The sequence below is a fragment of the Schistocerca piceifrons genome, chromosome 3 (genome assembly GCF_021461385.2).
Source record: "Schistocerca piceifrons isolate TAMUIC-IGC-003096 chromosome 3, iqSchPice1.1, whole genome shotgun sequence".
NCBI lineage: Eukaryota > Metazoa > Arthropoda > Insecta > Orthoptera > Acrididae > Schistocerca > Schistocerca piceifrons.
The window spans coordinates 254,637,791-254,659,259 of NC_060140.1; the positions used below are offsets into that span (position 1 = coordinate 254,637,791).

The 21,469-nt window shown below is 38.6% G+C and overlaps 1 protein-coding gene across 1 annotated transcript in view; it reads left to right on the forward strand.

The window, feature by feature from the left end:
* LOC124788557 (vacuolar protein sorting-associated protein 13B) overlaps positions 1–21,469 on the forward strand; it is a 221,355-nt gene that overhangs the window by 113,125 nt on the left and 86,761 nt on the right. The window contains exon 13 of the mRNA XM_047255828.1: positions 19,852–20,024. Coding sequence (XP_047111784.1) covers positions 19,852–20,024 — 173 coding nt within the window. The remainder of the gene's footprint in view (positions 1–19,851; positions 20,025–21,469) is intronic.

A 21,469-nucleotide genomic window follows, 5' to 3' on the forward strand; every position in this document is an offset into this window, starting at 1 on the left:
TGACTAGTAACTCCATTGATTCTCTTTTAGCTAATGTCTGTATTGTAAAAACTATATTAGTTTTTGGACATCTTCTTAAAAACTGTAAATATGCAATTTTTTTTAAAAAAATTATTTTCCCGCTAATCCAATGTTGAAAATAATGAATAATATTACTTCAAAATTGTTTTCTGTACTTACTGTTCTATCTGAAACAACGTCACATAGTGAATTATTTCTTTGCCAGGCTTCTGCCCATCTTATCCTTTCTTGTCCCATCTTGTTCCTTTCTCTGATGAATGAATTTTTGGAAAGAGGTGTAAGCAGGATACCTATCTGTGTTTTTAACTATGCATTCCTGTCATTCCTTTACCAGTATATTATTTTCACTGTTCCTCTTCTGCAGTGAGTGTTGTCAGATATCGTTCTTTTGACCAGGACTGCAGCACTACTTGGAAGGATAATACCTTTAAATCATTACCTGAATATTGATATATTCCCTTTTTTTTTTTTTTTTTTTTTTTTTGTGCAGCTCTGAAAAAATGAATGTTTTCCTCAAGATAGTGTTTTACACATGGTTCTCAGTGATCCACACAGAGAGAGGGGCGTTAAGTAATCACTATTCACAGTAAATATTTTTCATTTGTTTTATATTGCTTTTCCATCAAAAGTAATTTGTCAGCTGCAGCCGACGACTGGTAGATTGTAGGAACAGAGCATATTGATTTTTTTTTTAGCTGCGAATCATGTATCATGTGGTTTTTTTTTATGGCTATATTGTGCATGTGGCATTAATTTCTCATATTTAAAAATGATGAGTTTATTGCTTGTTCTGAGGAAACTGAAGACAAAGTCCCCTTAATATTTTGGAAGCACCATGTCATGGTTTTGTTTTCTGAATTAGTGTTCCATGGACATCTGCCTGGCCTAGCAAGATTCCTTTCTTGAATAGTACTATTACAGATACGGAGTTTGGAATCCTCTCTCGAACAAATTTCCCCAGCAGACAGGTGTTGTTCAACTGAGTGTAGCAGTCTATTTGCTATAACAAAATAGTACATTGTGTACAATTAAAAACTCAGTACAGAATTCCTATTTGTGAGCACCATTTTGATTTACTAATCATCATCTGGACTTGCAGCTACAACCTGTCAGCTGCAGTTGACATTTAAAAGGCTAGAGGATAGGGTGAGGGAAAAGGTTTTAATTACTCCTTTGGGTAGGAGATTAGATGTTTGCTTTATATGTCGTTGCCCTGTTTTTAACCTCCCTACAACTTAAGAGGTGATAATATCAATTTTAAGAGTCATTGTGATTCCAGGACCTTGTATTCAATGATAAATGTATATGCTCCCCATCTGAAGACAAGGAACTTCAGATTTCTGAATGAGTAGAACTGAGGGACTTACAGATCATGCCTTTTGCAGTTTTACTGGAGTATTTTTCATGCCCAGTTGGGCTATAACTGTGATATGTACATTTCTTCATGATCTTTATACATTAATATTATTAAATCAGTGTAATATGGGGATAGAAGGTTAGCTGCTGGGGCTTACAGTGTTAGCCCTATACCTAACGTCTGTGTGGAGACTGGGAAACTGCCACTAGCCATCTGGTGACAGCTCCTTATGGTGCAAAATGCTTTCAAGATCAAAGCACATTTGCAGTCACCTGCTGTCACTACTACTGATCCTGTGTATACTCAGCAGCTGTCCATGTATCACATGCCCATTTGGGGCCTGAGCAAAGCAGTATCCAACTGAACTGAAGTCTGTGGCTGGCAGGCATGAGTGTTCTGACACAAAAGTTGGAACAGGGTCATTCCATGTCAGTTCAACCGGTGGCTCCAGCTCATAGTCTCAGATTTGACTGAAATTCAGTACACTAATTCTACCACGTGTGGAACACTCGTGTACAATGTTTTAGTTTCCCCTGCCAATTAGTTCCAGAATTATGACTTGTGGCAGAAGATGGCGTGACCCGGAAATTGCAGCCCGCATCTGGCAATCTATCTTCAGACCCAACTTCAGGTCTTAATAACTTTGGAGCTATTCCACACAGTCCAGTGAAATTTTTACAACCCAGTAACATCCATTTAGAGAACACACTCCATGAATCAAAACAGCAACAACATATTTCTGAGGGAAAATAAAAAATTCCAAAATGTGATTAAAAAAATGAAATACATTAAAAGGTACATATTGTAGGTGCCCTCTATGCCAAATATAATTCACAGGGTATAAATTTTTTTGTGGTAAGCTTAATGTGGCCTAAACACACACAGAACTCATCATGCCCTTATCAGTCACAAAAATGAGTTACATGCACACGAAAATAAAAAATTTGAAAATTTACCTGAAAAACATGGATTTTCGAAGTGTGGTAGGACAAAAGGGACATGTGGTGTCCAAACCAAATTACACACACTGCATAAGTAGACCATGATGATATATGTCTCAAAATTTCAGCATGTTATTGCAAGACATTTGTATACAATGGAAGTTGACAGATGTATTTGGTGATGTGGCCATTGTTCCACAACACAATTTTGTAAAAAGATATGTGCTGCCTCTTCTTATCCTCTCCCACAACAGCTTAATCACTAAGCAACAACATATAGACAGATTAACACAACCTATCATTAATGTTTACTGCACCTTAACTGCTAAAAACCATTCGATTGTGCTTTGAACAGAAGTTCTCCCCCACTTTAGTTACTGTACTCTGTACATTGAGTTGCAAATTGTATTGTCTTCCTGACACTGTGGTAGGAACTGGAACTGTCATAAGAATATGTTCAAAAGGAATCCAACACCTGTCTGCCAAACGTGGCCAATGAAATGATCTTGCTGGTGCTGCTGGTGCCATGACGTTCACAAATACATCACCTTCTGCTTCACAGCACTCTGCAACACACATTAAGTACCGTTTGTCATCATAAACAGCAATAACATAGCAACCTGGTTGTATGTTGCTGCTTTTGCCTCTGAATCCTGAGTCAGACAAATTGTGAAGACACATGTTGTGCATGAACCTATTGTTATAACCGGACAGTTTGCTCATCTGCACATTGTCAGAGTCTGCTGGAGAGAAGTGATTATGGCTCCTTGTGCCTGCAACAGTTTTAACGTGTTCTAGTCTGCTTTTTAGCAACAACAGATTTCACCTCATCTTTTGAAACATAGAATGATCGTATGCCAGAGATATTTTTCTGTACACAGGTAAATAATTGAAGAGGTGTTAGAATATGACCTTCTGTAGGGTGCTGCAGACTAGCTCGTGCTGCCATGCACTTAATGGTAGCACCAATACCATCACATACATTTTTACCATGACTTGTTGTGAAAAAATTCCATTCTACGTGAATCTGAAAATCATGGTAATGCATGCATAAATTTTTGAGATTTTTACAGTTTTTGTTCTGACTAGCTGCCCCATCACTGAAGTATTTCGCAAAATGTATATGAGGCAGTTGTTTTTCACATATGCCATGACAGTGTGAATGTGGGCATGAACTGCAATTGCATCGTGAATTAAACAGTCACTAAAAATGCACAGGTTCATGACAGACACATCACCTGATTCACCTCTATAGTAAATCGCAAATGGCTGGAGAGTTGCTTGACTGTTGTCCCAATGATATCCTTGGATGGCATCTTGAACTATAAATGCATAATTTTCAGAAAAGTCTAGTGTTACTATAATTTCATCTTGTTTCAAATTATCCTTACAAAACTGGAGATAAGCCGATTGTGCTGTTGCTGTCTGTGGTCAGTTTGTCCATTTTTTGACAGCACATTTCAACAAAATCTTCCACTGTACTTTGCTTTGTTTCAAGACTTATGCAATCCATGTGTGTCCATTGTTCATAAGAAACAAGTTCATCATCATCCATAAGGAGTTCACCATACAGTTTGTTATTCACATGTTATGCAAGATTTGCCTTACCAGGACACTTAGGACAGTTTTCACACCTGTGTATCATGCACTGGTAGGAACTGATGTCACACACTAGCAGCTTCATTGCACCTTTGTAATCCAGACGAGAATCCTTTATAGCAGCAAACATCTGCTTAGCATTTTGATGGGTCTCACATCTACCAGTAGTGTGTCAGCTATTTTGTGTTTTAATTCCATCTGAGCTTCTTGTAGTTTTCTTCTACCATAGCTGGGCCTGTCTCTTTTCCCAACTTTGTGTGACTTCATGGGAGACAAACCCTGAAGTATTTAATTGCTCATCCGCTGTGGTTGAAGGTGGCTGATACTCTTCGTCATTGTCATGTAAATTATCAGAATATTCTTAATTTTTTAGCAGTGTAACACAACTGGAACATAACTTTTGTCCTGGTTTCATGTTAAGTCCCATGCACTGATTCACTTTCAATACTGATTTTATATCAATTTCTCTGAGGCTACACTTCACTGTCTTCTTATGAATCCGAAATGGATCAAAACAACTTCTTTGTAGGAAAGAATACTTATCCAGAAACTCTTTCATATTATGATAACAAACACTAAAGTTTCCTGGAACTGTACTTCTTGTGCCCACAGGGTGTATCCCGGATCTCCATAGCAACAAATCTTGGTCCGATTCATCCATATCATACAGTACATTCTTCTGTAGCACCACATTTAGAAAGCTTCTATTCTCTTCTTGTCTAAACTATTTATCGTCCATTAGAATTACATTCTAATGTGCTATAAAAATGACAATTTGTGCCAAATCAGTCTCGTTTATTTGGTGTGTGTTACAACTGCTGCAATATTAGACAGACCTATTTCGTTTCATGTAGCAGACAGTGACAAAATAGACACAATCAGATCGAGAAATCACACCAGTCTTGGGTACTATTTGTATTTATTTATTTATTTATTTTTATTTTTTTTAAAAGGAGCAGGCCGACTGGGAGCGGGAGAGGCGCCACTGGGCATTTTAATTCCCATTGCCGTGAATATGGTTTGATAACATCCATTATAAAATATACACGTTTGAATTCCACAGAGCGAAATACAGTGACATGCAATAGAAGAATGCTGTGTGAAGAGGGGCGGCACTTCACTTTGGCACGCTGAAGATCAAATATCATGTCTTACATTTCCTCAAACATGTGTGTTTTATGTATCAGACTGTTCAGAAAGATGTGCACTACAATATGAACATTTTTTGGCATTCTATCTCAAATGCTGGTGGCAAGGTGGGGTTCGGAAATATTGTAGATTCGGGGGAGATGTGCAGAGCAGTCTGTGTTGTTGTGGGGAAGTGCATAGTCTACACGTGACCCATGTTTACGTTTAGTGATTTTGCCTTATCCACTTCGTTTACTGCTCTCACGTCAAATGAAAACAAAATGGATTTCTGTTGCCGGGAGCTATCAAGTGAATTAAAATACATTCACATAATTATCGAGGGCTAAAATGTTGTTAGTTTCAGATCTTATTTTATTTCCACCTTTCTGACAGTCAAGCATTAACAGGGTGTATATGACCTGGGACAACCGAGAGATCCGGGAAAAACCCGGGAATTTTTTCATCCGGGAGAAAACCGGGAAAAACCCGGGAATATTTTAGAATTCTGGGTATTTTTCATTGTTTTAGTCTTCAGTTAAATTTTTGTAGTTTTGACTGGTAAGAATCGATACTCTAACAAAGGATATTACTGAATCCCACTACTGCAGAATAATACTGCAACAATAAAATATTAATGAGAAATAAACGAAAATAAAACATAAATTACAAGGGAAATGTGCCATATACAACAACAAAACACAGTGCTCATACAAGCGTTTGCCAACAGCAAAATGTATCAAAGGCTTTAGGAAGACTATGCAGTGCTTCATAACAACAAATTGCCTCCAATGAGCGTGACGTCACAGCTATTTACATTAGATTCGTTTTAGCATTTACGAGCGGGCTCATGCGCATGCGCAGTTGAGTGGCAAATGAGTAGTACCTTCTCCCGTTTCTGGTTACAGAAACAGGGCTGTTGGCTGTGAAAGCAGTCGCAGCAAGCAGCCAGATGCAACCGGGAAAAATTTTACTGCCGCACCCAAGCTGCCAGATTCACGCATGTGCAGCGGGCCCTGGTCTTCGAGGGTAGGGGTCTGGGAGGGGCGCCAAATTCATATTCTTGAGAGGAGAAAACCTCGTTTCACAAAGCGCCTAGCATCCAGTGCATGTTGGTTTGATCGATTACTCATATGATTTTGATGCGTATCCCTGTTGGTTTTTGAACACACTCTATAAGTTGATTTCTGAATGAATCATAAGCTACGCGGGGTAGTTGTGCGGTCTTGGGGGACTTGTCTCGGTTCGCGTGGCTCCCCCCCGTCGGAGGTTTGAATCCTCCCTCGGGCATGGGTGTATGTGTTTGCCCTTAGCGTAAGTTAGTGTAAGGTAGATTAAGTAGTGTGTAAGCCTAGGACCGATGAAATCAGCAGTTTGGTCACATGGGGAAAAAAATAATTGTAAGTCGCTTTTTGAATGCGTGCATAGTGTATGTGAAGTCTGTCAGGGGAATCCTCGTCACATCTAGAAATAAACTTTCCTGCAGGCAAAAGGGGACCGTGCTATACAAGCTGAGAAGAGTAAAGCCGAACGAGTGAATGCCGATCGCTGTCTGATTATGTTGTTGCTTGGGTTTGCGAATGATCAGCGTTGTTATAATTACTAGGGAAATCCGTAGATTCAGACTACCAGAGTGGAAATGAACGACTAACAGCAATAACAGGTAAGAAAGATTACATATTATCTTCTCGGTGTATCCAGGAAAATGAAATTTTGTCAGAAAATTTTTGGCCAGACCGCTACACTAGTAAGGGCCAGTTGTACAATCCCCGTCTAGCAGACTCTTAAGTTCTATTCTGGAAGTAGCGTGGAAAATAGTTTGTACGAACATAAAAACGCCTAACCGGAGAATAATCAGCGATAACTAAAGCCGTGTTTCTGGCAGGGTTAGTGAAGTTAACCAGCGAATCAGTTTTGACGAAGGCAGGAATGGTTCCAGAATTAGTCATGAAAATATTGTCGATAGAACGAGGAAGGAGAAGAAACGGGAACATAACATAAATTAGGGAAGAATATGACGATTCCAAATTTATGTAAAAATCTCATACTACTACTTTTCGATCTCATGCTCGAGAAACTGGAGCGTATGAATGAAATGTGAAATTTTTTTCTAACGTAAAGCTTTTCCTTGTAGTAGGCCTAATAGGCATTTTATGTTGGTCTTCACGAATTATATTCTGTCGTGTTATAAAAATGACCATTTATGCCAAAACAGTCTCGTTTATTTGGTGTGTGTTACAATTTCTGCAGTGTTAGAAACACCTATTTTGTTTTATCTAGCAGACAGCACCAAAATAGACATAATCAGATCGAGAAACCACACCAGTATTGGGTACTATTTGTATTAACAGCAGACAACGATATTTCGATTTTTCATGTAATAAAACAATTGACGAACTTTGATGACGTAATAGATTCTGTCACAGAAAGGAAAGCACGCCATGTAAAGCTGTATCAAGATTAAAGAGAAAACAGTGCTAGGAGCTAAAGATTGAAGAAATATGTACTGTAATGCTTGTCTCTTGTCTTTACTGGTTTTATGCATCCTGTATTTAATTTTATGTCGCACAAAACAGCAAGTTATTAGCTAACAAGCAATAAATAGTGCAAATTTTCTGAAGAGTTCTTGTCCTCCCGATTACAAATAATCCCCTCCAGTATTAATTGTGAGGTTTTTTTTAAAAAAAAGAGGGGCAGGATGTCAAACTGGGCGACTGGGAGCAGGAGAGGCACCACAGGACATTTTAATTTACACTGTCCTGAATATAGTTTGATGGCATCCAGTATAAAATACATACATTTCAATTTCACGAAGTGAAATACAGTGACGTGTGATAGAAGAATGCTATGTGAAAGGGGGTGGCACTGCACCTTGGCACACTTAAAACCAAATAACATGCCTTACATTTCCTCAAACATATATGTTTTATGTATCAGACTCTTCAGAAAGACGTGGGCTACAAAATGAACATATTTTTGAAAATTTGATTTTTTGGTACTTCGTGAATTATATTCTGTCGTATTATAAAAATGACCATTTGTGCTAAACAGTCGCGTTTATTTGGTGTGTGTAACAATTGCTGCAATATTAGGCAGGCCTATTTCATTTTATCTAGCACACAGTGTCAAAATACACGTAATCAGATCGAGAAACCACACCAGTGTTGGTTCGATTTGTATTAACAGCTTTTCTGGTAGTAGACAACGACACTTTGTTTTTTCGTGTATCAAAATGTTGACGAACTTTGATGAGGTAATAGATTCTTTGCCAGAAAGGGAAGTATGCCATATAAAGTCGTGGCATGATTAGAGAGAAATAAAATGCTAGGATTGAGGAAATGTGTACTGTCTTGCTTGCCACTTGTCTTTACTCGTTTTATGTATTCTACATTTAATTTTATGTCACCTTAAACAGCAAGTTATTAGCCAATAGGCAGTAAAGACTGCAAATTTTCTGAAGAATTCTTGTTCTCCCGGTTACAAATAATCCCATCCACTATTAAGTGCGAGATTTTTTAAAGAGGGGCAAGATGTCAAACCGGCCAACTGGGAGCAGGAGAGGCACCACAGGACATTTTAATTTCCACTGGCCTGAATATAGTTTGATGGCACCCATTACAAAATATTACACGTTTGAATTCCACAGAACGAAATACAGAGACATGCGATGGAAGAATGCTGTGTGAAGAGGGGTGGCACTGCACTTCGGCACACTAAGACCAAATAACATGTCTCACGTTCCCTTGATCATATATGCTTTATGTATCAGACTCATCAGAAAGATGTGTGCTACAAAATGAAGATATTTTTGAAAAGTCAATTTTTTAAATTTTTGGCGTCCTACCTCAAACGCTCGAGGGAGGGGGAGTGCCACTATGTAATATTGCCCCGGTTCGGAAATATCGTAGATCCGGAAATGATGCGCAGAGCAGTCCGAGTTGTAGTGGGGAGGTGGTAGTCTCCACGTGACCCATGTTTACATTTAGTGAATTTGCTGTTTCCTCTTTGTTTACTGCTCTCACATCAAATGAAAAACAAAATGGATTTCTGTGGCCGGGAGCTATCAAGTGAATGAAAATACATTCACATATTTACGGAAGGCTAATATATGTTATTAGTTTCAAATTTTATCACCTTGTACAACAATGAAGTTATTTTTCTCGGTTTGCTAAAGAAATTTTGTTTTTATTAATCTTATACACTGAGGCAGTCAATGTGTTTGAAACGAAGTGTTTAGTTCCACACTATTGGCTAATTTCAACTGCTCGCTGCATTTCAAGTGCACGTTTTCATCTTCTAGCGTGTATGCCATTATGCCATAGTAAAGAATCAAAAATGAGTTAATATAGTGCTGGTACTCCAAGAAAATTGACATCCCGAAACCCACACTGAAAAGCTTAATATCAGGTCGAGGCCTACTTCATTGGGAATCTGGACATACAAATGTGCTCTTTAAGTATCCACTTTAAATGTGCCATTTTAGTATGGTTCATGAAAATCATATGTCCTTGGAGTGTCCTCTGATTTCTTCTTTTATGACATAATGTAAGATCTTTTACTGTTTTACACGCACGAACATGCGGGCTTCCTGCGTCATAGCAGCTGCCAAAGTGTGGTGGCGCGTTATCTGGCCCTCTCTGACGACTACTGAAACGAACCTATTTCTAACAGGTTGCGGGAAAATATTGCGAATGGTGGTTTGAAAAGTGTTACTTTCAAAGTAAATTTCCTTTTACGCAAGTTGATCTATGTGCGAGAATGTATGATGAATTTCTTAAACCACAGAGCGTTTGATGAAGAGCCATTAGAAGTATTTCGAGCCCAGAAGATCAGACATTCATGTCGTTATTATGAGCAAATTGATGTAGTGTCACGGGAAGCTCTCTCTCCTCTGCGGTAGCTAATTTATTTGTGGAAAACTTTGAGGACAAATCACTGGACTCTGCTAAAAATTTTACTGGCACTTTTGTGCGATGATATATCTTAAAGCGTAACATGCTCAAAAAAATATCAACATTATATGTGAAAGCTTAGCTTCTCTTGAAGCTTATTGACATTAGAGACCAATATTATATGTGAAACCTTTGCTTTTCTTGTAGCAACGCTACATATATTAATTTAAAACATTAACTTTTCCTGTTTGTGTATCCGCGCTACTTAACAGTGATGTTGGTATTAGCTGACTACATCACGTGTCCTGTGGTCTGAATATCCGCTGTCATCGGGATCACGTGACAAGAGTTATGACTGGCTTACAAAAGCGCATCGCAATCTCGGTTACAATGGTTCGGAAAGTAGCACGCAGTGTTTAGCGGAATTCGAATTTATACTTTTGCAATACGAAAATATGCAGTGTACATGTTGCTGCACATCAAAAATCTTTCCAAAAGGAGTTTTCTTCCCTAAGTTTCGTTTTCTAATGTGCCGGGAAATTCTACGCCTGTGTATAAAAACATTCATTCAAAGGATTGATAAGTTTTACAGTTCCAAGGGAAACTATACTGTCACTTAATTATACAGAAAAAGTGTGTTTTTGTCCGGGAGAAAGTGTATTTTTAACCGGGAAATCCGGGAAACATCCGGGAATTTTTTTTCCTTGTTCACGTATACACCCTTATTAATCGCCTTGCAGAACAATGAAGTTATTTTTGTTGGTTTGCCAAAGAGATTTGGCTTTTATTAATCTTTTCTGCTGAGACAGTCAATTTATTTGAAATGAAGTGTTTAATTCCACACTACTGGCTAGTTTCAACTGTTCGCTGCATTTCAAGTGCACATTTTCATCTTCTAGCATGTATGGCATTATGCCATAATAAAGAACCAAATAAAGAGATAGTACAGTACTGGTAGTTGAAGAAAACTTACTCTGAACAGCTTAATGTCAGGTCGAGGCCTACTTCATTGGGAATCTGGACATGCGAATGTGCACTATTAGCCAAATTATGCATTGTAATATGGTTCACAAAATTCCAGTGCTCTTGGAGTATCCTCTGATGTCTTGTTTCTTTTATGACACAATGTAAGATCTTTAAATGTCTTCCACGTATGAACATATGGGCTTCCTATGTCATCGTAGCTGCGCAAGAGTGGTGACGCCTGTTATCTGGTGCTCTCTGGCAACTCCTGAAACTGATTTATTAAATCACAGAGTGTTTTACACTCATTTAAAAATCAACTCTTTGAGGACGAGCCATTTAGAAGAATTTTGAGCCCAGAACATTACATTTGTGTGATGAAAGTGTAACATGCGCAAAAGAGATCAACATTACATGTGAAAGCTCAGCTTCTCATGGAGCTTCTTAATCTATAGGCATTGGAGAGCGGGTGTGGTAATTACGATGATAAATAATCACTCGCACTCCCGTCACTTACCATGGATACTTTTATTCTCGCAGTGTATACGCAGTGCGTGTAGTATAGAGCATGTACTACAGAGAACTGATCTGATAATAATAATAATAATAATAATAATAATAATAATGAGCGTATGGCATTGGTGGCCGGAAGACCCCTCACGGGCGGTTCGGTCGCCGCTCCACAAGTTGTTTAACGCCACTACGGCGACTTGCGAGTGAATGAGGATGAAATTATTATGAAAGACACACAACATCCAGTCCTCACGAGGCAGAGAAAATCCCTGGCCCGCCGGGAATCGAACCCGGGTCCCCGTGCGTGGGAAGCGAGAACGCTACCACAAGACCACGAGCCGTGCACACTGATCTGGTAGATTCAGTTTTCTCGCTGCGGTAGGGTAGCGATATTATTGCGGGGTGAGCCAGTGGTTCTATGTTGCCACAAATCTTAGAGACCAATATTATGCGTGAAAACTTTGCTTTTCTTGTAGCAACAATGTGTATATTAATTTAAACCATTAACTTTTCCTATTTGTGTGTTCGTGCCACTTAACAGCTATGTTCCTGTTGGCTGACTACATCACGTGTCCTATGCTCTGAATATGCGGTGTTTGATGGAATTCGCCTTTATACTTTTGTAATATGAAAATATGCAGTGTACATGTTGCTACACATCAAAGATCTTTCCAAAACGTATTTTTCCCCCCTCCTGAGTTTCGTTTTCTATAGTGCCGAGAAATTCTACACCAGTGTATAAAACCATAGCCATTCAAAGCATTTATAACTTTTTCAGTTCTGAGGGAAAGTATACTGTCACTTAACATGGAAAAAGTGTATTTTTACCTGGGAGAAAATTTATTTTTAACCAGGGAATCCGGGAATGTTTTTTCCTTGTCCACATAATCACCCGGTAGAAAAATTACTAACTATGGCAAAAATAGAGAGGATATAAAATACAGGCTTGGAAGACAAGAAAACTCTCTTTGAAGAAGGGACATTTGTTAAGATCAAATACAAATTTTAAACTATTGGGATGTCTTTCCAGAAGATATTTAAGGTATTTTTGTCTGGAGCATAGCCTTCTATGGAAATGAAATGTGGACAACAAGCAGTTCGGACAATATAGAATATAAACTTTTGAAATATGGTGCTACAGAAGAATGCTGAATGCTGGGTAGTTTGGATAATGCTGCCAACTAATCATTAACTTGTGGAGTTACTTGACAGGCTGGAAATTTAAGGTTACTTCATGTATCTGGCCTCACACATTACATCACTTATTAACCAAAGGTAAAAGAATAGTCAATCTAATACAAAGTGAAAAAAATAAAAAATAATCTGAAATGTCTAAAATTTTTCTAAAGTAGAATACATTTATCCACAAAGATGTATTTCTTCTTTTCTTCGGATAACTTCCACAGTATTTTGATGAAAAGGAAATACAGAATTCATGGATAAGTATGAGAGTCATCCTATAAGTTGTGGCATCTGTGGTATATCTGACAATAATGCAACAACATGGGAATTCCACGATGTACATTGAGCTAGTAAGGCAGAGTGTATCTGCATGCCAACATAAACTAGGGATCCAGTGCAGGAGGTGAAATGAAACATGAACATTGGAACTCTGTGTAAATTTATTGTACATGCATACAAATAGAACAAAAGTTAATGAAAATCAAATACTGTCTTTCAAAATGGTCCCACACTGCATGCACACAGTTTTGCCAACAATAGGGGAGGTGTTGAATACCATTGGCATTACTGTCGAAGTGTGCCATCTGTTACCAATATGCCGTGAGGATATCCACACAGTTTGCGGAGCGCCTCCTCTTCAGTTGTGGAGGTCAAAGGCAAATGGACGGATGTCTAGTGAGTAAGATGTGCGGGAGAGGTTCTCCCACCCCTACCTCTGTTCACAATTCTTGATGATGTTTGCAGTATGGGCTGTAGCATTATCATGAAGGGCGATTTTCTAGAATACTGTGTCTATCATACATCAGATGAGCATGACCTTCATGGCTGATGGATTCTGTTGCACTTAGCTGTGGGATGCACACTTCATGGTGAGTTTGTTGTAGCTGCACATCCACATCAGAAAGCCTCCAGCCAACATGCAACTGTGAGATAGGGCAATGCCCTGTCACCCACAGTTACTTATAGTTCCGCATGACACTGAGTAGCACTTCTGACAGTGAGAAAGGCAGTTTCCACATATGCTCGCTATTCCATTTTGTTTACACCCATCTTTTAGCATGGCGAAGCCCACACTGAATGTTTCAAGCACTAGTAGTGAGCAATCCTCACATGCAGTCGCAGTCTGCTGGTTGATTTCAGTACTGATTGCCACAGACTTTCGAATGTATTTATTGTGATGCCACATGTTCACAAAATATACCATAGTTACCATGTCTTATGGAATGGCCCTTGCAGTTGATTACAGAGGGCAGTTTTTTTTTTTTTTAGTTTGATTGTCATGGCTACATTTTAAAAAATCTTTTACATAATTTGTTAAGTTTTCTTAAAAACATTAACTCTTTCATTCAACCATATGGAAAGGATAGACTGCTTCTCACCACATAAAGGATGTGCTGATTTGCAGACAGGCACAAAGAAAGAGTGGCAAAAATATTTAAGCTTTCGGATGAAGTCCTTCTTCTACAGTAAAAAATTTACAGTCACTCAAGCACAACTCACACACACGTGGCCACTGTTTCTGAGCACTATGGCCCGTCTATCTACCTCTATTAACTCTTTCATTCCATTTTTATAGTTATCATTTTTATACAAACACACACACACACACACACACACACACACACACACACACACACACACACACACACACACATCTAGAATATTTGGTTCATTTACTAGACGACACAAAAATATACATGACCATGTTCAAAGGAAGAAGAAACAAAACAGTTAGAAAAGATTGAATGACAAAACAGCTGCATTGAATGACTTAATGCTTTCATAGGTGATAGGGCGAAACATTTGTTTAATATAGGCCTACATAGAATTACAGCTTTCAGTGAAGATAATGATTTACGAAAATGCTCTTTTAGTAAAACTTTAAATGTACTTTTGTGAAAAATATAAATAGTAAAGTCTAAACTATGATTATGCACAAGGAAAAACAGAATGCTGTCAAGTGAAATATGAATTCATATACGTTCAATTTTTCTGCTACTGTAGAGTGTAATCATTGTAAGCCATAAAACTGTGACTAAAGTTATATTCTCTGCATATTTCAGGAGTTTTTTCAACATTTCAAACATCAGCTCCAATCCTTATCTAAAAAAAACAGTGTTTGCTTTTGGCAATTGCTAGCATTATCCAGTTGAGAGGAGGGCATAGGGAATCTTTGCAAAGATTTTGATAAGGAGGATCAAGTTGTAAGAGGAGCAGGGGACAGCATGAGGTGTCGTCAAAAATTACAGCATTAGCGATGACCTGGATGAAGTAGGTGTAGGAAATACACGAGCCACGTGAGCACAGAGTTGAGCAGGCTGCTGCTGACTGAAATGGAAATGCACACGAACACGAGTACAGTCCCTGTTTCTATAATTGGGAAATGGTTTTATACTAGAACCAGCCTACACCTGAATAAAAGAGGCTAAGATTGGTTGGTTGAGCTTCTAGCAGAAAATGTACAAGTGGGCACCATCACAAAATGTAAGATCCCTGTAGTTACTAATGTCAAAGAGGTACATTTTTTGGAATTGAATCAGTGTTCAAGCACCCTGTTATGAAAGAAGTCAGAATAAGAGAAGAATCACACAAATGGGTTATGAATGTACAGAAAAGTAAGGTTAGCTTATTTCATCAGAATATTAGAGGACTGAGTTATAAGGTAGAAGAGCTCCTTGTCTGTTGAGAAAATTTAGAGAGCTCTGAGAAGATAGATATCCTGTGCCTATCTGAGCACCAAATAACCAAAGAATTAGAGAAGTTAAATGTAAAGACTACACTCTAGCATCTTACTCATGTAGAACTAATATGGAAAGAGGAATAGTTGTTACATATATTAACGCAAGTTCGAAAACGTTGAGACAAGCAGATTTTGTAGTAATCAGCACATAGGTGTGTGTGACTGTGAATTAATACTGAAAAATAGTCCACTCTCAATGGCAACTGTATGTAGATCTCCACTGTGAAATTTCGAATTGCTTGTAAGAAATTTGGATTCCTTACTATGCTATTTGTCAGACAGTAGCAAACAGTTAATAGTCTGTGGTGATTGCAGTGTAGATTTTGTAAAAGATTATGGTAGAAAAAAGGATCTTTGGATCATACTACACATCTGTTTTGGTTCAGCAATGCACAATAGCCTACAGAAGCTAGATAACTACAAGTATAAAGGTATCAGAGTCTGTACTGGAGCAGTCAAATTGGGTCCGACTAATGCTTTGCTGGTGGAAGTAAATGAATGAAATAAATCCCTGTCAAATTATTCTTGAAATGTCTCCACTTCTTACATGACAGCTTATGGACAAAGATTAGAGATCTCACTGCAAGGTGGTATGGAGGCAGATATTGGATTAAGAAAAAGCTACTGCCCTTAGCAGAATTGTACTTCAGTGCCTTGTCTTTCCCGGAATACATTGCCTCTTCCTCAAATTTAAGCTGCTCAAGCACGCCTTATTACAACACTAGTGAATCTGAATATCAAGACACACAATGCAATCATCCAAGGTACACTGAATGAGAAAATTTTAGGTGACAACGTAGCCAATGACCATCCTCACAATATTTTTACACAGATGAGTCTAAAAAAAGAGTTAGGGCGGGAGGTGCATTTGGAGATGGCAAGATTAATCAAGGAGGAAATTCAAGCACCCTGAAGTTGCGTTCATACTGCCTATGGAACATATAGCAGATTTAGAGGAACTTAAATACACAAAAGAAATGCTAGAAGAGACAATTATAATTTTAACAGCATTGATGCTGTTAAAATGATACAATGACAGCAGTGCCAAAAATTATCTGGCAAATCCCATTATAGAACCAGTTCATGAGCTTTCCCGCTTAAATAAGATAACCATCATGCTGAAGGTTCACCGTAGAATAAAGGGAAACAAGAAAGTAATTATTCTGGCCAAGGAAACTGTGTACATTGGTTAGTTGAAATATGATAAAATACCACCCACTGATCTTCTTCATACCATGAGGACTATAATCAGTGCATGAAGGACTGGAAACCTCCAATGGTCTTACAAAATTAAAGTGAGAACACTATGCCGCAGTGGTACCAAATCCCCATCATGTCCTTGGTACCAAAATTGCAGATACAACAGAAACTTCATAATGACAATGACATGACTTCCATTCAACCACGGGAGATTATGGCAACATCTCTACCACCTCAATGTGATACCATTTTCTCCATGTTAATGTATCTGTGAGGAAGATATTAATCACGTTTTCTTTGGCTGCCACAGATGGCAGAAACTGTGAAACTGATACAGGACCTGATGACCTCTGGAAATGCTTTACTAACAAACCTTAAAACTCTTTTAGCAACAGAAGACCAAAAAGGGTATAAGCTCCTATATGATTTTGTAACAGAGGACAAAATAAGAATAGAGGAAAAATAATTTTTTGTGTTATAACATAGTAAAAATGTTAATTTGCTGAGATCATTGACTTAAGTCTAGTTAAATGGCTGTAACAGATAAATGCTTTTTATGGTTCTGAGGATGGCTGCATGGGTGAAACACACCCCACCCCGAAAAAAAAAAAAAAAAGAAATGAGAGAGAGAGAGAGAGAGAGAGAGAGAGAGAGAGAGAGAGAGAGAGAGAGAGAGAGGAGAAGAAGAAGAAGAACTTTCCAACATGGGTGGATAAAGACATTATGACCCTAATAGATGATGTTTTCAATAATTGGTGCTCTATGTGATTACGATCCATAGGGTGTAATGCACAATCCGTGCTTCATCACTAGTCACAGTGTGACTCAAGAACTCATCACCAACCTTGTTATAGCACTCGAAAGTGGGCAAAGAATGTGCCCTTCACTTTGTTTTGTGTTCTTCTGTCAACATTTTCGGCATCCATCTTCCACACACTTTTTTGTAGTGAAGTTTGTCATTAACAGTATGAAAAACTGCTCGTCTTGAAACTTGTGGAAATTTACGATGCATTTCATCAATAGTGAGCGCCTGTTTTTGTGAATCACCTTGCCAACTTTTTGTGTCAAGTTGTCATTCATGACAGTAGGCCATTCAGATTGATATTCATCAGGAATGTTTGCTTTTCCTTTATTAAAAAGCCTACAAAATTTACACACATTTCCATCTCATTCTTTATACCTGCACCACAAACTTCAACAAGCTGCAAATGAATTTTAACAGGACGAATTTGTTTTGCATTTAAGAACCAAAATAATGAGCGCACTTCACAATTGGCAGGATTACTGATTGACATGGCGACAAATGGACTTCATGTGACAGGATGCTTGGACACAATGTGCTATCAGTTCTTACTTTAAAAATGACCCTCATAAATATGTACATGTGTAAGGCTCCCTTTTGACTTGGTATCAAGACGTGTGCCCTTCCTTCTGCTCTAAGATGATACAGATAATCAGGAATTCTTATTGAGACTGGTGGTAATATGATTAAAGCACTATACTTCTATACTATTATATAATATTCTACCTGTTCACACTTAACTTGCATTTTTCACGTTTACCCCCAAATAATAAAATGATTTTTAAGATGGTTCTGTAAACACACATATGGTGAGGTCCAGTCTCCAGTGATCTCTGTACTAACTCATCATTTTATGTTCAAGATTTTGTGGATTATTTGACATTCTAATTTTACTATCAACCATATGACAAACACGGGTGATTTCTGGTGAGTGCAGCTTCTTCGTACATTGCCATTTATAAGTAAAATGATGGTGTTGCTGATTATCATTGAACACATTCGTATTTCACTTTGTGTTTGTTGGTCTGTTGTTTGCATTACAATGTAGTGCTGTTGAAATTGCGATCACATTGGTAATGAAATCTTACGTTTTGTCATTTCTTATTTTCACATTTGATATGTTCCACTTAGACATTTTGTAAGTATATCTTAATCCGTTGTAGTGGATTACCAGTTCTTCCATTTATCTCTAACATGAGAGTAAAATTTCAACATTACTACTCTGTGTAGGCAGATGTGTTAGTCAAAGTAAAACGTGTTTGTTATTTTTTAGCTTTCTGTGTATGTATTCATAATGAAAGAAAACTAACAAAAAACTAAACTTGTTAGAATTTGTGTCAGAAAGTTGCCTTTGTAGAATTTTATTAAATGTGCAAATAATATGTCTACTTACAATAGATTGCTGCTGAATGAGACATTTATGACTGTTATAAGACTTTTTATAAGAAGGCACTTATTTCTTAATTTTTATTAAAGAAATGTTTATGAAAGAAACGCTTGTGAAATGAGAACTTTCTAAAAATAAGATGTTTATATAATGAAGTGTTCATAAAAAGAGACTTGTTTCTGTAACAGTTATCTTGAAGTGTCCATCTTGAAGTGTTCAAACATTTAATACTAGAAATCTTATTTAAAAAAATAAAAACCAAAAGTAATGCATGTGATTCTTCAGTTTCTCCTGGCGTATTTCTAGCTCGAACTGTCCATGGGTGTACTGCCAATCCATAGTGTCCAACAGGCACAATATTTCGACACTCGGACATGTCGCCATCATCAAGTGTGCTGAAGTACTGAGCTCCTGAGGGCGGGCTGCCATCTTAAATCCCCTCCCCTTGAGAGGCGTTCTCTCCGCTGTCCGTGCTCACACGTCTGCGGTCACTGAGACACTGGCATTGGTGTCTGTGGTGGCGTCAGTGCAATTGAGGAGGGGATTTAAGACGGCCGCCCGCCCTCAGGAGCTCAGTTATTCAGTGCACCTGATGATGGCGACATGTCTGATCGTTGAAATATTGTGCCCATTGGACACTATGGACCGGCAGTACACTCTTGGACTGTTTGAGCGGAAAAGTAATACAGACTAAAATGAAAAATAATGAGAAAACTAAAGCAGAAAAATGAAATGAAATATATGAAGGTACAGATCGGTGGATGTAAATGCATTTTGCATGCTTGAAACCATGGGAACTGGAAACACTGAACAACAGTGTACAGACAAAAGCTATTTGACCATATGGGGCCTTATGATGTAGTTATTTCTCACCATGTCTCACAGTTTCACTTCCCTTCCTGTTATTGATTAGCATCAGAAAATATTTAGATTCTCTTAGATCTGGCTTGTTGTGCTTAATGGGCCACAATTTGTATGTGATACCAATGTTTTAGACTGTTCTGTTTGAATATGATGAAAATATTTTTTTGATATATGTTTATTATCTGTCTTTTCACACTCTCAGAAATATAACACCTGTAGCGACTATAATGTTTTATCTTGAATTTAATGAACAGTAACTGTTCAGAGCCTAGCCGTGAGCAGCTGCCACCAGCTTCAGCAGAGGATTTTGAGGCACTTGAAGCCAACATACCTGTTCAAGTGTTTCAAATAACATTCTTCAAACCAGAAATACAACTGCAGCTGGCGACTCATCCTCCCTTTGAGCCCTCTGTTATGCAGGCAAACAGGAAACGCAAGGTTAGCTCCATTCAACATAGCATTAATGTCATTGATTTTTTTTTTAATTCCTGAGCTGCTTGTAGAATGTAATCTGTTTCTTTGATGCATTTTGCTTACTGTGTGTGAACTGTAAATGTTTGAGTTGTGAATACAATGTTTTGTGAAACCTGGCCTTTTGTGGGACTAGTCTGATGCTGTTGTTCTTTTAGAAAACTGTCTGCCTGTTTTGTATGTTATTGATGTGAGAGACGACAGACATTTGAAAATGACAGATGATATACAAGAAAACCCTTGGTGATCCATGGTGAAAACGTAGGAATGGTAGCACATATGAACTCAGTAATGTGACGTGATGACTAAGCATAGGAACCATAATCTGGAAGTGATAAGTGCAATCTTCAGTTTACATTTTCTAATCAAAAAATTTCTGTTGTATTCCTAAATCAGTTCAGGCAAAAGCAAGGAAGGCTCTTTTAAGTAAGCACACCTCATGCACATGTGACCATCGTCTCCTGCAGCTTGCACCAGAATGCACTGCCATGTGGAACAAAAGATGCAATCTGAATGGGACGGAGGAGCAGGATACAGGTGGGGGGGGGTCTGGCAGAGCATGCAGGGACTCTGGATGGAGGTGTGACAAGACTGCCACAAAGTGCAATGTTAGGAGGCTGTGGGGTAATAAGTTGGGACAGGTAGGGGTATGGGACGTGGAAAAGGAGAGGAACAAGAAAGGGGAAAGGCACATTGGCAGAAGACAGCACACAGTGAGGGTGAGAAGATGTGAGGTGATAGGGCAGAGAGGGTTCAAACTGTTCAGTGGAAGGTGTGGAGCAGTAGGTTGCCATAGGTTGAGGCCAGGGTAATTTCGGGAGCGGAGATTGTGTTGTAAGGATAACTCCCATTTGTGCAGATCTGAGAAGCTTGTGTTGGAGGGGAGGATCCTCGTGACACTTATTGTTGAAGCAGCCATTGAAATCAAGTGTGTTATGTTAAGTTGTGGTAACAGTCGTCTGCTTTGCTCTAGCGCACAGTTTGATGACGGCCGTTCATCCTGGTGGACAATTGGTTTGTTATCATCCCAATATAAAAGGCTGCAGAATGATTGCAGCGGAACTGGTATATGACATGGCTGCTTTCACAGGTGGCCCATCCTCTCATGGAGTAGGATAAGCCAGTGACACTACTGGAATAGGAAGTGCTGGGTGGGTGGATTGGGCAGATCTGGTACCTGGTTCTTCAACTGGGATATGATCTTTGGAAGGATGTCCCTCATTTCAGGTAATCAGAGCGCTGACGAAGGATGTGGTTTAATTGTTCCAGTCCCGGGCTGTATTGTGCGACAAAGGGGATGCTCCTTTGTAGCTGGTCCTTTCAGAAGAAGAGAGGAAGCCACACACAACCTCAAAACAAATCCTGACCTAATCATCCTACCTGCAGACAAAGCTTTCACCACTGTCATTATG